This window comes from Rhinopithecus roxellana, chromosome 8 (genome assembly GCF_007565055.1).
Source record: "Rhinopithecus roxellana isolate Shanxi Qingling chromosome 8, ASM756505v1, whole genome shotgun sequence".
Classification (NCBI taxonomy): Eukaryota; Metazoa; Chordata; class Mammalia; order Primates; family Cercopithecidae; genus Rhinopithecus; species Rhinopithecus roxellana.
In genome coordinates, this window is record NC_044556.1 from 65,504,221 (window position 1) to 65,520,926 (window position 16,706).

General features: G+C 52.0%; 1 protein-coding gene across 1 annotated transcript; it reads left to right on the plus strand.

The window, feature by feature from the left end:
- Window positions 1-2,001: 2,001 nt before the first annotated feature.
- On the plus strand, window positions 2,002-7,701 carry HLX (H2.0 like homeobox). Its single transcript, XM_010357902.2, has 4 exons — window positions 2,002-3,094; window positions 3,841-4,020; window positions 4,798-4,982; window positions 6,834-7,701. Exons 1-4 carry the CDS (start codon window positions 2,485-2,487, stop codon window positions 7,344-7,346), a joined length of 1,488 nt encoding a protein of 495 aa, XP_010356204.2. The 5' UTR covers window positions 2,002-2,484; the 3' UTR covers window positions 7,347-7,701.
- Window positions 7,702-16,706: the final 9,005 nt, after the last annotated feature.

Sequence of the window (16,706 nt, forward strand, 5' to 3'; positions counted from 1 at the left end):
CCTCAGGGAACTCGCGAGGGCCCGCATTCCCCCGGGTCTGCATCCCGTGCCCAACCCGGAGCGTCGCAAACCTTGGAAAGGATGAATGCGGATAGGGGAGTCTTATTTCTTAAGACAGAGGGTGAGGGTGCGCGGCGCTGCCTCGGTAAGGAGTAAATGCACCTCTTTCACAACCGTGAGTTTGGGCTTAGGCCGAGGTCTTAATGTTTGCAGTCAAATTAGAATCACAATCAAACTGGAAGTGGCACTAGAAAGGAGACGGCTCACGGCCTCCGCTACGCACACTTACACCGAAGGCTCACCAGAACCCTCAGCCAGCGCCTCAGTTGCCCATGTTGTACTTGTGTACTTGTCGCTCCTTTGCCTTCAGCTTGACACAGAAAGACTGGTCTTATTACGTCTGTCGCCCCAGGTACCCTTACCCTCAGCCAAACACACCCATCTGTCTCTGGAAATAGCACCTCTCTCCTGGCTGCGTGGAGCAGGGGAAGAAAACCTTGCAATAAGAGAGACGGAGAGCGGGAGAGCAGGAGAGCTGGAGGGCGGGAGGAGGGAGAGAGAGGGAGAGGGAGAGATCTTAGTGCTGGTTGATCGGAAGTGATTGAAATTTTCCAGGAGAAAGTCAAAAGCTTAAAAGGATAGCATCTGCATCAAGGGGCTAGAGAAGCCACCAGAAATTAATTTTGTGAATCCAAACCCTGAACTTGAGATAGGCATGGCAAGTTCACTTGCCTTTCTGGGTTTATTTGGTGAGGAGCCTTCGTGCTGAAGGGAAATAAAAATGCCACAGAATCTCTGTTAGGAGATGCTTATTAGGGCAATCGAAAACAAAAGATTTCGTGGTTTCATTATTCGTATTATTTTATTTTCTTCCTGAAAATATGCAAGAACAGCTTATCTGGGTGGCCTGTGGTTTGTTTGGGAGAGGGGTGGGGAGACCCATTCTGACTATAATTTAAAAGAGAACAAATTCTTAAAATAGAGATGTTGATGTTGCACAAAACCCCCACTACCACCACCCTGCGTTCTAAAGACCCAAGGCACGAATGGAAGACGTTGATCACCACTGCAGTTCCTCCTGCGACCAGGCCCAAGGGGTTCCTGGGGAAGCTGTCACAGAATTGAAAGCAATATTGAACCCCACGGAAATCTGCTCTTGTGGGCACTTGCAAAACAACGAACTCCACGTGATCCGGAGATGTGGTGGAGGAGGGAGGCTAACATTTCCTACAACCTCCTGCAAAGGAGGGACGCGCGTGCAGCTCCCGGGTTTCTGGAGGCAGCCTGTTTTGTAGCCTCTGAGGCTCCGGGGAAAGGTTTGGCTGCGTCTAAGGGAGACGTTTGGAGCCATCCGTCTTATTTTGTTTGAAAAGTCACTCGTTCAAGTTGTCACTGTGTGACAGCTCAGAATAAAACTAATTTGCGGTCGCCCCTCCTCCTCACTTCCCCGAGGATCTCCAGGGAGGCACAGGGCGGACGTGGTGCTGAGTTGGGCCGGGACTCAGGGTGGCAACATTTGGGCAAGGGTCCAAGAAAGATGAGGGGCTTTGCCGAGGACACGGACTCCTGGAATAAAAGCAGAATGAGGTCAAGAGAAGGGAAGCAAAGGGTCCAAACCGCTCTCTGCTCTCCACCGGGAGGCGGGCTTTGCATAGCCCTAAAGAGTGAGATAACCGTCCCTTCCCCACTCCCCCAACTCGCCCCGGGTGACAAGCGCTTCAGGAAAGCTCCTGTGACCAATCCTCTTTGCCCCGTGGCGGTTCGGAGCTGAAGAAATTAGAAGAGAGTTAGAGCCCTCCGGAGCGGCTGCCTGGCCCCTACGCAGAGTAGCAAGACTCACTGCGATGTGCGTTACTAAGCCCACGCGTCCGCAGCAAACACTTTGGCGTGGCCAGGGCGGGGCTCGGGCCTGGCCACGCCCCCTCCTTCCTAATTCCCCTCCACTCCCCGCTCCCATTGGTCATGAGGATGACCAATGAGCGCTCGGATCGAGGTCCTACCCCGGGCCTGACTCGAAAGCTCCTGCCAAAACTTTGGGAGTTTTTAGAGACGAGTTTTTTTTTTTTTCTATTACTTTTTTTTCCCCCTAACTAACGGATTATTATTGTTGTTGTTTTAAATTTAGCTCTTAGGGCTTAGCTGTTTGGGTTTTCTCGCAGTGTCCGGCTCCCGTCTCCCTGGCTCCCCCGCCCGCCCCGCGGCCCCAGCGTCCCTCATTCGCCTCCAGCCCGCGAGGAGTGCGGGCGCCGCGCCGCCTTTAAAGCGAGGCCAGGGAGCGAGGCGGTGACCGGCCGAGATCCGGCCCTCGCCTCCTCCCTCGGTGGCGCTAGGGCTCCCGGCCTCTCTTCTTCAGTGCGGGCGGAGAAGCGAAAGCGGATCGTCCTCGGCTGCGGCCGCCCTCTCCCGGACTCGCGTGCCGCTCCCCGCGCGCCCACCCACCCGGTCCGGCTGGACTGCGGCAGCCGCGGGGCTCACCCCGGCAGGATGTTCGCAGCCGGGCTGGCTCCCTTCTACGCCTCCAACTTCAGCCTCTGGTCGGCCGCTTACTGCTCCTCGACCGGCCCTGGCGGCTGCTCCTTCCCCTTGGACCCCGCCGCCGTCAAGAAGCCCTCCTTCTGCATCGCAGACATTCTGCATGCCGGCGTGGGGGACCTGGGGGCGGCCCCGGAGGGCCTGGCAGGGGCCTCGGCCGCCGCCCTCACCGCGCACTTGGGCTCGGTTCACCCGCACGCCTCTTTCCAAGCGGCGGCCAGATCCCCGCTTCGACCCACCCCAGTGGTGGCGCCCTCCGAAGTCCCGGCTGGCTTCCCACAGCGGCTGTCTCCTCTCTCAGCCGCCTACCACCACCATCACCCGCAGCAACAACAACAGCAACAGCAACAGCCGCAGCAGCAACAGCCGCCGCAGCAACAGCCTCCGCCTCCGCCTCGGGCTGGCGCCCTGCAGCCCCCGGCCTCTGGGACGCGAGTGGTCCCGAACCCCCACCACAGTGGCTCGGCCCCGGCCCCCTCCAGCAAAGACCTCAAATTTGGAATTGACCGCATTTTATCTGCAGAATTTGACCCAAAAGTCAAAGAAGGCAACACGCTGAGAGGTAGGTCTTGGACTGGAGGCTGCAGGCCTCTGACCACTGACCCACTCCCGGGACCCCGGGCTGGCTTGGGGTTCCTTTGAGTGTTTTTACAATTAAGGACAAATCGGTAAAATGGGAGAGAAGAAAACGAATTGTAAGAAAACTACAAAACATTAGGTATAAAACTCACCTGTTCTGTGTAAAACAAACAAAAAAATTATTCCAGGGATTCTTTAAAAACACGTCTTAGAATCAATGTTTATAAAAATGGTTGGTGTAATTATCTGCTAAAATGACTTTGATCTCTTTAATAACGTATCTAGAGACAGAATTATATTTTCTGACAGCTAAAGCATTTTTGGGAAACACTTTCGCATTTATCTGATTTCTGGTAAAAAATTCACCCAGGAAATGTAAATAATAAACAAAACCGCCTAGATGAGCGGGCAGAATGGGGCCTCCTTGGGGCGGAGGTTTTGGGTCTGTGGGGTTCTTGGAAGGCACGTGAAAGTAAGGCCGTAAGCCGATTTCTGTAAAGCCTTTACTTACTATATGCGTGCATGTGGACGTGAGGGACACACAAGAACTTTTCGTGCGTCGCTCCTTGGCAACTGTTGGGAGAGAGAGGTTTCAGCGCCGAGATGGGTTCTCTCATGACTTCGCTCAATAAAAGTGAATCCAGGGCAAGGGGGAAGGGGAGGAACAAATCAGCGGAGAGTGTGAGTGTGCCCGAGATGTAACCTGCTATCCTTTTCCCTTGTCCCCAGATCTCACGTCCCTGCTAACCGGTGGGCGGCCCGCGGGGGTGCACCTCTCAGGCCTGCAGCCCTCCGCCGGCCAGTTCTTCGCATCTCTAGATCCCATTAACGAGGCTTCTGCCATCCTGAATCCCTTAAGCTCGAACCCAAGAAATTCAGTTCAGCATCAGTTTCAAGACACGTTTCCAGGTACCGAAAAACTCCAGAGTACTGCCTAACGGGCAAGCCGACTGACAGTCAGAAATCTCAGGACTGACGCCTCCAGGGCGGCTGCGGTGTCGCAATCTCAAAGTTGGGGCGGGAGGCTACGGAGTCAGGAGAGAGAAACCGAAAGATTTCTCAGCGAGCTAGCACTCGCTTTGGAAGGTTCCCCTTAAAAAGGGGTAGGTGTGCATGGAGAGCCCAGAAAGTGTGCGCGTGGACGGTGGGGTGGGGGCTTTCTCAGAGTCTTTCGCCCCAGAGGGTGGCTTGAAAAATGCAGCATCGACATCGATGTTACTTATTAACATACACACATTTTAGGATGACCTCAAACACTTGTGCTTGGCGAGCTTACGTCTGGGTGCCTGGGCACATGCAGGAATAACACACACACACACACACACACACACACACACACACACAATGATTCTGGGCTGTCATTATTCAGGCCCAAGGGACATTTTTGTCTACTCTTCGTAGGCCTGATGGCCACGCATGAGGTTTATGTTTTTCCCTTGGAATTAAAGGACAAGCCTCCAGGCTTCTCCACTCCACGCTAGCTTTAGGTCTTCCGACTGTCATGTAAAATTCTTCCTTAGAGGGGCCATTCGGTGTATGCGCGAAGGGCTTTCTGAATGAGGGTGGAATCGACAGTTAACACGAAACGGTTTCAAGCCTTACGGGGACCCCCAGGCCGGCAGGCCAAGGACTGGGTACTGAACGGCCCTCTTGTCTTTCTTCCCTCTGGCTCCCGCTCTGCGGCAGGTCCCTACGCTGTGCTCACGAAGGACACCATGCCGCAGACGTACAAAAGGAAGCGCTCATGGTCTCGCGCTGTGTTCTCCAACCTGCAGAGGAAAGGCCTGGAGAAAAGGTTTGAGATTCAGAAGTACGTGACCAAGCCGGACCGAAAGCAGCTGGCGGCGATGCTGGGCCTCACGGACGCACAGGTAAGGCAGTTCCGGCTCCAGCGCACAGCGCCCTCGGGCGGGCAGCAGTGCACGGCCTAGTCCGATAGGCCCCCTCCATCCCGGCTGACTGGCCTCCTGCGGTGGAAACGCAAGGAGGCTTTGTGGACTATGCACAGGAGGCTTTGTGGACTACGCTTTGTGGACTACGCAACTTGAGGCAGGAGAAGAGGAGGGTGGAGATGGGGTGAGGGAGAAGGACCGAGAGAAGAGCTCATCCCCAAGATGTGTGTCAACAAGCACTGCATGTTTATTTTGGCCAGCAGGCTAAAGAACCACGGAGAAAGCAAAAGAGCCGCTGGAAATAACATTGATGTACTCAACTGTAGTGCAATTCGCTGTAGGAGGCAGTTTATTTCAGAAAAGATAAAAACCCAAAGCCAAGAGATTGTTGCTGGTTTTTTTTCCCTCTCACCCTCCCTCTTTCCTCCTCCTCCTTCTGCTTCTGCTGGATTGTGAAATCCCCAGTTGTGAGGAAGTGAAAATATAATTTCAAACGGAATTAGTTAGCTCCAGGAGGGCAAGGAGTCCGCTTGGAGAGGCCACACATTCCAAGGCTGAGGCTCTGAAGAAAATCTGAAGGAATGGGAAAGGTGAGGGAAAGAAAGAAAAATGATTTTCTTGGAATACCCAAGAGCATTTCAGCAGGTTCTGCCTATCTGATTATTTCAAGACAATAGGAAATGTATTGTGCCGGAATTAAATTTTTTTTCTTATATTTAAGAACTGGACTTTTTTTTCCCCCCCGAGTTTTGACTGTGGAAGAGTCACTCTTGTGCACCCGGTAGCACTGGCTCTAGCTCTGGGGTGCTGATTGTCCCCAGCAGGGCAGAAGCCAGAGGCAGGCTTCTTTTTCTTAGCTCCTTGGTCCCCCAACTGCTGTCTCTGTTTCTTTCTGTCCTCCATTACACAACTCTCCTCCCCAGTACACACACACACACACACACACACACACACACACGCACACACACATGGGAGGAGCCCAGCCGTTTTCCACCAGCTGTGGATGTTATTTTTAAAAAGGAAGCTGGAACTTGTGTGAACGCACTGGGTCCCCCAGGGGATCATATATATCTATATAGATTCTCTGCCCCATCTCTATACCCTTCCTTCACTTTGCACACATTTAATTCCAGTGTTTTCTGAGCCCCCAGGAGAATTTGCTTATCCTTAACAAGGGCAGGGTCCTTATCAGCTGTTGCGTACAAACACACCAAAGAAATGCTGTCTTACTGAAAGCCCAACAGTGCCCCCACCCTACTGTGATTAACAGTTTAAAACCCCTTTTCCCTTTCTGCTCCTCATGTTTCCTTTTTTTTTTAAAAAGTGTTGCTTTTGTAGGGACTGGCTTTGGGTAGTGGCAGTAGAGGAGAGGGCCAATTTAGAGCAGGAATTCTTAACACTGGGTCACCAAACCCTTGACATTGTAAGCAATATCTTGGGTACATGTATATTTTTCTGGACTAGGAGTCCATAACTTTAATCAGATTCTCATGGGGGTCCAGAAAAAAAATGCATGGATTTAGAGTAGAGAGAAAGTATGTTGGGGGTCGGGTGCACGAATCTGCCTTTCCAATAGTCACCCAGGTCATTTTAATCCTGGGGCCTGAGAGTTGCATTTTGAAAACGGTCTTAGTGGGCTCCCTAGACCAGGATTCCTGGCTGCCCCTTGGCTCCTGCGCCTACCACAGTGCCTGGTCCTTGGTAGAGTCGCCAGGTAAGCGTTCCTTTCTCACTCAGGGAGGTGGCTTGCGGGTGCACGCGAGTCGGATAGAAGCAAACCTGGGTCTCATCTCAGTGTCTCTTCTTGTCTTCCCGTGTGGCGCGGGGCAGGTGAAGGTGTGGTTCCAGAACCGGCGGATGAAGTGGCGGCACTCCAAGGAGGCCCAGGCCCAAAAAGACAAGGACAAGGAGGCTGGCGAGAAACCATCAGGTGGAGGCCCGGCTGCAGATGGCGAGCAGGACGAGAGGAGCCCCAGCCGCTCCGAAGGCGAGGCTGAGAGCGAGAGCAGCGACTCCGAGTCACTGGACATGGCCCCCAGCGACACGGAGCGGACTGAGGGAGCTGAGCGTTCTCTGCACCAAACAACAGTTATTAAGGCCCCGGTCACTGGCGGTCTCATGAGCGCCAGCAGTGCCGGGAGTGGTGGGAGCAGCGGCGGCGGCGGCGGCAGTAGTTTCAGCTTCAGCAGCGCCAGCAGTCTTAGTAGCAGCAGCACCAGTGCGGGTTGCGCCAACAGCCTCGGCTGCGGCGGCGCCTCGGAGCTTCTCCCTGTGCCACAGCCCACAGCCAGCAGCGCTCCCAAAAGCCCCGAGCCACCCAAAGGCGCGCTTGGCGGCGTATAGACTGTACTAGGGCGGAGGGGATCCAGGCCTTGCGTGCAGCCTCCCAGCCATGAGCTGGGTTTTGTGCTTACTGTATGTTGGCGACTTGGCAGGACAGGAGACGCAGCGTGGAGCCTACCTCCCGACATTCACTCTTCGGCCCACGCTGCTCCGGCTGGCTGCAGCGGACACTGCCCAGAGCAGAGGGGAGTCTCAGTGTCCTGCTAACCAGCCGAACACTTCTCTCCGGAAGCAAGCTGGTTCGACTGTGAAGTGTTTGACTAAACTGTTTCTCTGACTCGCCCCAGAGGTCGTAGCTCAAAGGCACTTAAGACGCCTTAAATTTGTAAATAAAATGTTTACTACGGTTTGTAAAGGCAGCTTGATTTTGCTGGGGGTTGTTAAGGCCAGAAATCTACAACCGGACCTTAGTCCCGGGGGCACTGCAGAATGCAGCAGCTGAAGGTGGGAGGCTGGAGGTTCAGGGGAAGTGGCTCAACCTCAGAGCCATCTTGCTACAGACATCAGAGATGGGCGTCTGGGCTTAGAGGCTTCTAATTAAGAGATTTCCAGTGCCAACTGCCAGTGAAAGCACCCTCTGAGACCCTGAGTAGCCTGAGAGTGGAGCAGGCCTTAGAAACTGTTAGACCAGTGCAACAGATGGTTTCCCCATCCAGAGTATGGACTAAATGAGTTCCTAGAGTACGAAGAGTTGGAATGGAGAAGGCAGTAGTGCCAGGCGGGGTCAATCTAAGCACAGCTGTACTCAGTAGGTGGATGTGAAGCACGGGTCCAGAGCCCTGCACAAACTTTCCCTTGCCCTGGGATGGGGTAGAGGACAGGTTCGTAATGTTGCTGAGGAAGGGACAGACATTCCACAGTTGTTCGGGCTGGAAGCTTGGGTCTTAGAATGCCAGGGCCCTGGTTGTAAAGATGCCAAACAAAGGGGTCACTTCTTCAAGGTTAAGCAGAGGCACAGCCCAGATCAGAGCTTGGACTTCCTGGCCTACATGTGGCCACGGAAGGAACTATGAAATTGCATCCCCCATTCCCTCATCCACACAAAAATTTTCCATTGCAATTTGGCCACTGGAGGCGCCTAGATGAGCTCTTTCTTCCCAAAGCTGCTGAGAGTCTTGAGGCAGTTTCCCCATCCCACTGCAGCTGCAAAATACATAGTAAACCTTGACACTGCTGCTAGGACAGGCAATTCAAAGGTTTTTTGTTTGTTTATTTCTTTTAAAGCTGAAGAGTTAAACCTCTCTCCAAGACCTGTGCTCCCGCTGTGAAATGTCTGGAGTTACTAAAAGCTGTTTGGGGGAATTTTATAGCAAATAGACTTCCTTGGGAAATCTGATCAGTCTCAGTGCCAATCTCTTTGGCACTGAGCATGTGAAGGACACAAGGTCTCTTGCAGACCCAGCATCCAAGTGGGGTGGCCAATTCTCAGAATGAGTTGAGGAGAGGTGCTGAAACCGGAGAGCCTAGGACACACCTCAGTCCCCTGGCCAGAGTGGGAAAGTCCTCAATGGTCCTCGGTCTTGCTTATCTCCTCCACTTTTAGGCATTCCCCTGGAGCTCATTCCAGGATCTCTGTTCTAGACTTTTCCATCCAGGGGTGAAGTAGAGACAGCAGATTGAGGCTTCTTTCACTTGTATAGCCAGATACAAGATACAGATAGCAAGTCCCAAAGCCAACACATGGATGCAAAGATGATCATTTACTGACCCAGCCAACCTCCTAAGTCCCCACATTGAGATGATTCAAGAGCAGTGAGAATGGAGTGGGGGCAGAGTGATCAGAGTTGTACAATTTAGTCAAGAGAAAAGAAAAAGCATACCACAAGGGACCGCATCTTCAATAGTAACATGAACTAGCTGTTATCCCTAATTGTGCCGCAAGAGTTTCCAGGCCAGGGCAGCCACCCCACCTGCCCTGGCTGCAGGTGGAGGCTGGGATCGTTTCTTCAAACCTTCCACAGGCTCAGCTACCAAACTTCAGGATTCCCTCTGTACCTCAGTTTTGCCTGGATTACCGGTATCCATTTCCACTGACCCCAAGTATTGAAATTCTGGGACCAGGATATCCCAAGCACATCGAATTTTGAGGCACTTCAATCCAGCTCTGCCGTTAAGGAGAATAACGCGCCGACACACACACTTAGCTGAGGTGCGGAGCCTAGGGAATAATGGTAGGGGGTGTGCTTTATACAAACTGCACCCATCCCTGCTCCTCACCAGGCCAAACCCAGACCGTCTGTCCTCGCCCGGGCCCCGGGGCTTTGAAAGTGAATCATCATCCGTGGATGTCATGATATGATTTCTGGTAGAATTCTGCCTTATTTAGGCCAACTTTCGTCAGGCCAGGGGGCACGGCGGAGTTGGGGGGCCCGGAAACGAAGTGAGCCGGGTGGGTGGCAAGCACCTGAGGGCGGGAGTCAGAAGGACGAATGCCCCCCTAGCGCTCGCAGGAGGCGCCCTTGCGTCCGCCACCCCCACCCCCAGTTCCTGGACAGTTATCACGTGACGTTCTTGCGGGGCTTTACCCTAGCAGTGGAGTTCTTCCACGTTTCATCAGAAACGGAATATCACAAGCGCCGGAGAAGTTACAGTTCATTTGGAAGAAGGGTAGCCACAAGTGGCCGGGAGGAAAGGCTAAAATTTGGCAGGATAGGCCCATCCCGGGACTGTTCGGTCGACCCCGGGTACTGGGGTCTTCTTGGCAGAGCAAAATGCTAGCAAGGGCAGCCAGACAGCTAGAAATTCTTCAGCCAAGACCGAGAGTTTTCAGACCCGGAAGAGAAGGCCCAGCGCTGACCGTGCGGGGAGCCAGAACCGCCCAGGGTTGAGAAAGAGAGAGCGCGCGGGCCCCAGAGCAGAGCAGAACAGAGCCGCGGCCCCCGCCCCTCCTGCACACAACCCGAGACTCCAGCCAGCAATTGCTCTTTGCTCTGAGCAAAGCTTTGCCTAGACTACTGAAGTCCCCGCGGCGCGGAGCCCTCCGAAAAAGGCTACTAAGGTGCACAGAGGTTCGCAGAGGGATGGTGACCACGGTGCGTTTCCCTTCAGGGCGGGGCTGGGGACCCAATACTCTTCCCCCATCCCCTCCAACGTGGACGCACACAGACCTGCAGACTCATATAGACACTGGAGAGACAGGCAATCTGCTGGCCATTTCAGCACTTTGTGGGTAAAACCACCCGAATAAATTTCCCCGTTCTCCTCCATATGGCAAAGCAGAGAGGAGCCTCTGCCGCCTTATTCAGCCTGTGTGGGTGGGTAGGGCGCTGGTTTCCACAGAGAAGTTGCCTAAGCTCCAAGTTCCGCGGACTAAACCCCTGAACGCTGGCGCCGCGTTTCTCTCCCGTTTGCCCACTTCAGTGGGCTGAGACCTCCATGTGAGCATTGTGTCTCCCTCGCCTTCCTGTGCCCACCAAGGCCAAAGTTGTCAGCCCCCGGGGCAGGTCTAGGCGCGGTCCCGCTTGCAAGGGAGGCTCAGGTCATTATACCAGCCAAGGAGATTTCCCGCTTCTCTCCCTCTACTCTACACTACCCTGCAGAGTCGTGTGGATTGTAGGCGAGCTCAGACTGCTTGCCACAAATCCCTCTGACATCCTTTGCACCTCAGACGCAATCATAAAGGAACCCCAGTCACTCTGGAATCTTTTTTCTGGCTGCCCTCTCTACCCAGGATCTGGAGTTTGACGTTGGCAGGGTTTGAACTAGGTCGTGGCCAGAGTAGGGCAGGGCAATAAGAGCGCCCAGGCTTCTTTTCAAGGTGTCAGAGGCTGAAGAAACAGGAGAGTGAAACCTGGGTTCTCCTGTCTAGGAAGGCAACTGCCAAGGAAAGCTTTGGAGTGGGAGGGGTGTGGTAGAAACCAGGGCTTGTAGCAGTGCATTTTCTGCGGGCACCTTGACTTGACTTGATCTGTTGAGCTTTAACCTGTTGAGCTTTAATCTGTTTCCACAGATCTGCACCCACCTCTCCTCAAGCCCATGCCTACCTAAGACTCTCAGTGGGCTGGATGGAGCAAGAAATGGGGGAAGAGAAGCCAGAGGCTGAGGTTGATGCACTCTCCCATTGTTTTTAGGCATCCTAGTCCCCTCTCCAGCTTCTTCCTCCCTTAAGAAGAAAAAGTAGGCAAGCTCAGTCCTCTCCCACGTGATGTAGTGACACTGCTTTAAAGATAACCAAGAGGACCCTAAACATGCTGGGATATCACATTCCACTTCTTTAGCCTTGTGGGGTGGAAAAGATTGATTGCACACTCCAACGTGTTTGTGAAGATGCGAGTTTTAAGGAGGACTTTAACTGCAGGTGTTTGGGCTAGGGCAGATTTTTTAAAATCCAAAATTTTGGTTTAACTCATGCACTCATCTAGCTCACAGCCTCCATTTTTGAGGTCATGATGAGATTGGCTGGCATCCCAAAGACAAACTAGTTGGCTTTCTCTGAAGCTTCCCTTCACACACTGTGATATTACAATGCACAGTGCCTACCCCCTGCCACAGTCACTCTTGAGGAATCCAGACTGCTTACACAGGGCGGAGAGCACTTTCTAAGATTCCCTTCAACTCAGGTTCTGACAGAGCAGCAGCCTCTGCTGGGATCCCTGGGCCCTGCAGACAGGTGAGGTCAGAGAACCTCTGGTCCTTTAATCCCTTCCCTGTCCCTGCCCCCTGTCATTTTAGAAATCAGGAATAGAAGTCCCCATAGGTGCTGTTGTTCCTGACTCCCTCGTTTTTGGGGTGAAGTAACGGAGGCTGAGAGATTTAAGAATACTTGCCCAAGGCGCCCTGGAGAGTGAGTGCCAGGACCAGAATGGGCCTCGGGTCAGGGCCTCCTACAGTACACAGGAACATGAAAGCTGGTGCCAGACACACCTGAGCAACCAGATTCTGACTAGGATGCCCGAAAACGATGGGTTTTTTAAAAAGATCATGAGGTTCAACCACTGTCTGTGATGTTGGGCTCCCATTAGCTCCTTCTCTTCCCCTTGGTGGTTCCTGAGGGGTGTCCCTCTGGGAGTTGCAGGTCTGGGACTCCTTTGGGTTGATACCCTGCCCTCCACTCTGCACTGACCTAATAGCAGAATTAGCTTTGCTAACAGTGTGTAGGATCCCAGTCACACTGTGCTCGCAAAAGGAAGAGACATCCCTGGTGCTTTTTGACTTCCACTGATCATTGTTGACACTTAGAATTCTGGGCAGGATGTTGAGATCGAGGCCCAGTCATGGCTGTGTGGCAGCCCCTGCGCTGGATCCTTCTCTCTTCCTCTAGCCTCGCACTCAGCTAAAGCCATGGCAGATAGTAAGCCTCACTCTCTAGCACAGTCCACCCTGTGCAATAGATGAGGAACCAGAAAGAGACCTTGGAGGTGGCAGTGGCAGTGGCAGCATTGCCTGATGTGCACTCCAAACTTGCCTCTCTGGAGACCCTCAATGACTCTCTTGGTTGCGGAGGTTATTCGAGGAGATGGGCAGGTGGAGCATGTAGGAAAAAGCGGGCCTGATCCCAGCCCAGCATAGGAGGTCTGAACTAACCCCAGAGGCATTCATTCATTCATTCACTCACCACCAATAACTAGCTACACGACCTTGGCCAATTCATCTAATCTTTGGTTTGTTTTCTCTGTATAATGGGATATAATCAAAGGTACATAACTCATAAATCGCTGCAAGACTTCATGACAGTTAAAAAAAAAAAGGCAAAATGAGAACAATGGCTGGTATATAATTACTGCTATAGCCTTAGATGTTACGGCATTCCTTCATCCATTCGTTTTTTTCATTGCAGTATTTACTGGGATCCTTGTGAGTGTTTGCACAGTAGAGAAAAAAAGAATGCAAGACAACCTTTACTCTCCAAGTAATTAAATCATTAGATGAGAATGAGGATGCCTTGTCACCAGGAAATCCTTTAAGGAGTAGCCCAGAGAGTTAGGATGTGCTGCCTGACTAGGTCAGGCGTTGCTTCTTTTAGAAGCCCATGAGTACTTCTTCGTCTTGATGCTCCTGGCACTGTGCGCAGGAGCATCTCAGTCTGCAAATTTCACAGCAGGCACTGGATACAATGCTTGTGGGTGTGGTGGGGACTTACTCGTGGGAGTTAGAAAGGAAGAAGTTAGTTTTCTGATACTTAGTTTTCTGAAGCTTAAACAAGTGTCTAGGGGCACAGAAGGGAAAATTATGTTCCAGCTGTTGAGATGATGTTGGAACACATAGCACTTTGGGAGTTTTATTAAGTTTTAAACTAATCACAATGAGGGAGGGCCCTCGAAATGGAAACAGGAGATCAACGATTCTTTTGAGGAAAAAGGCACCCTCCGCTTCTTGAGAGCAGGGCTGGACTCTGCTGCATGGTTGGAGAAACTTTAGCACCTAGCTCAGTACTTGGCGCAGGAAATGCACCCCCAAAAGTGTTTACTAAATAAACGACAAGCATAATTATTGTGGCCCTTGTGGTTATTTATAGCATTAATAAGCGTAGGTAGCATTATAAACACAGTAGGAGGCTGTGCAACACGACCCAGAAGTACCAGGTGGTAATCCCGGGAGTGGACCTGGAGCTGTGAATCATCTGGTTGAGGACGCATTAGGATCCCCGATACTAAGGTCATCACAGAGGGACAAGAGAACGCGTTCACAAGCAGGACTCCATACAGGCGGCTGAAACTCTGGACTGCGTACAATTTGGGCATTGTTGTAGGTGGAAACGAACTCGTAGAGAGGTTGAATGACTCACTCAAGGTCACTTCCCTAGTGGTCTACGTCAAGAACCAGCACAGAAGTCCAAAGCTTTCTGTGCTTTCTCCAGTCCCTCACTCAGGCGGTGGTGCGGAGCGCTAAGATCTACCCGAGCCTCTCTTGGAACACGGAAGAGCACCGCAGAGCGGGTGAGAATGCTAGGCGAGTTGGTCTTAATGCGTCTGCACCTCGCCGCCTCTCCTTGCGGAGCAAAAGTGCCTGTTTCGCGGAGTTCCCTAGCCACCCTCAATCCCCACTGTCCTCGACCAGAGATTTCCCAGTCTGCAAATTTTAGCCTCGTTTTAATTTGTCAGGGCTGTTCATTTTTGTTTCTCAGAATCCGGGTGACGAGTGCACCCAGCACGTGGTAGAAGCTCAAGAAATGAGCAAGTGAACGAAAGATCAAAAGAATGAACTACTGAGCTAATACGATCCTCTATCTGGCAGTTCCGACTTGCATCCGTCAGCGCAATCTGGCCATTTTTGAATTTCACTACGTGGCGAATCGCGGGCCGCGCACGCCCTCCAAAGACGTGTCCCTGAGACTCTACGCAGCCTGGCTCTCCTGGTCGGGGACGCATATCTCGCTCCAAAGCCTCCTATCTTCGGGGGTCACAGGGTCTCGCCCCGTTCGCAATGGCTTTGGGTGTAGCAGAGTAAGGTCCTGGGTCTTGCGCGGTCTCGGATCCCCAACCTGCCCGCCGAATATTCATTCAGTCCACGGTCAGCCCGGGCCCCTTGGCTCTGACCTCCCCTAAGCTGATCTCTACGTCAGTCGGTTGCCGGTCGGGAGCCCCCAGGATATGTCTCTTTGAGGACACTTTGGGTCAGCTGCAGCGATCTAAGCCGGGTCTCGTTTTTCTTGCCTCTCTCAGGGTCCCTGCAGCCTGTGCTGACTACTCTTCCAGGCCAAGAGCACAGTTTTGTAGCTGAAAAAAAAATGGGGGCGAAAAGCTATAAAGAAAGTCAAACTAAAGACTTGCTCTGTGACACACACTTTTAAATGGAATGTCACCTGTAATTTGAATTTTCCCATATCCATTGGTCTTCACGCTCCCTTGCTTTGTATGTCCTCACCATTTCTCACTTTTCATTTTTTCCTCTCTGCTCGTTGTGCTCTGGCTTTCCTTTTCTCCTGGTACTGTTCAAGATTCTGTTCAGAATTTTAGGAGTAACTGGACTCCCCTGGCTTGGTTCCAGATGACCACGGTGGAAGATATGGAGGACAGAGTGTGTGACCTGAGACAAGGGATGACAGGGCTGCCAGGTAGCTCCAGAGGTGATGGGGGACAGCCTATTAGCCAGAATGTAACGAAAGGCAGATTTTTTTAAAAAAAATTAGAATAGATCTGCATAATCTTTTTTTTTTTTTTTTTAAAGCACACAAAAGTGCCATCCTCCTCAAAAGCATTGCTCAGAGCCAAGGGAGACATGCTGGGGACTGGGGAGGGAAGGGCCACTCACAGCCTCTACATTACTCAGCTACATATGTACACATCATTTGAGCCCCTACTACATGCTGGACCGGTTCTGGGTTAGCGACTGACAAGCGTCTCCAGCTGAATCGATCTGAAGGTGCTCTGACACATGCCCTCCAAGCTATAAGTTTTAGCCACCGGAAACTTTCTTTCCCACCTCTTTCCTCTTACTTCTCTTTTGCTTTCCTCATCGCGGAGGAACGGTGATGAGGAGACCCTCCCACGTCCCTGTGTCCTCGCCAGCTCTCTAATTATCCCTTCCCACTTTCTTCTTGTCAGTTTGCTCAGCAACCCAGATTTTTAGGTTTTTAGGTTAGGGGCACGTATCTGATACGGGGCACAGTCACAGAGTTCTGGCAAACAGAAGGCTCAGTAAGTGGAAATTGTTATTAAACTATTACTACGATGACACCTGCGAGTTCATTCTGGCTGGAGAGAGCGTCTATACTCGTTTGAAATCACCTATGGGTGCGTGCAGGTAAAGAACGGAGGAAAGAGACGCAAGTCTTTTCCACTCTTTGAACAGGAGGTGAAAGTCTTGTATCTCTTGTAACCATTACAGCAACACAGGGCAGAAGATATTATTCTTCCTCTCTTACAGATGGCCATTTTGAGAAGCAGAGGGGTTGGGTAATTTGATCAAGGTACTTGGCGGGTAAGGGGCGTGGCCGAACCGCTGACAGAAATCTGCCTTTCTTACTCCAATCTCCGAGCTAGAGGTCTGAGGCGATTCTCTATAGTCAAGGGGAAAAAAAGTTCAAAGAATTGATTTATTCTTTTTGACGAATTATTCTGATCATTATTTCAAATATTCACCTTACAATGTTAGTGTAGACGCAACCATAGGGAAATCTTTTAAAAGTCATCGTGCTGCATCCCCAGGGAAAGCGCAATCTTGGTACTCCCCGTATGGTATACCCTGTACGGTATGCAAGGTTTACAATCGAAGGAAGGGAGGGCCCAGTGCAAAAACATCTTTAAGCGAACGTCGGTCGCCACGTGCACTTACTGTGTATCCCCCACCCCAAACCTCAGTATCGAAAGACACAAATGGGTCTAGAAGCCACAGAAGCGTCTTCCTCCTTGCTCCTAGTCGTCCCTTTCGCTTTCCATTCTCACCTGGCCTCCTCCAGGCTTCGCCTTCTTCCCTTTTTGC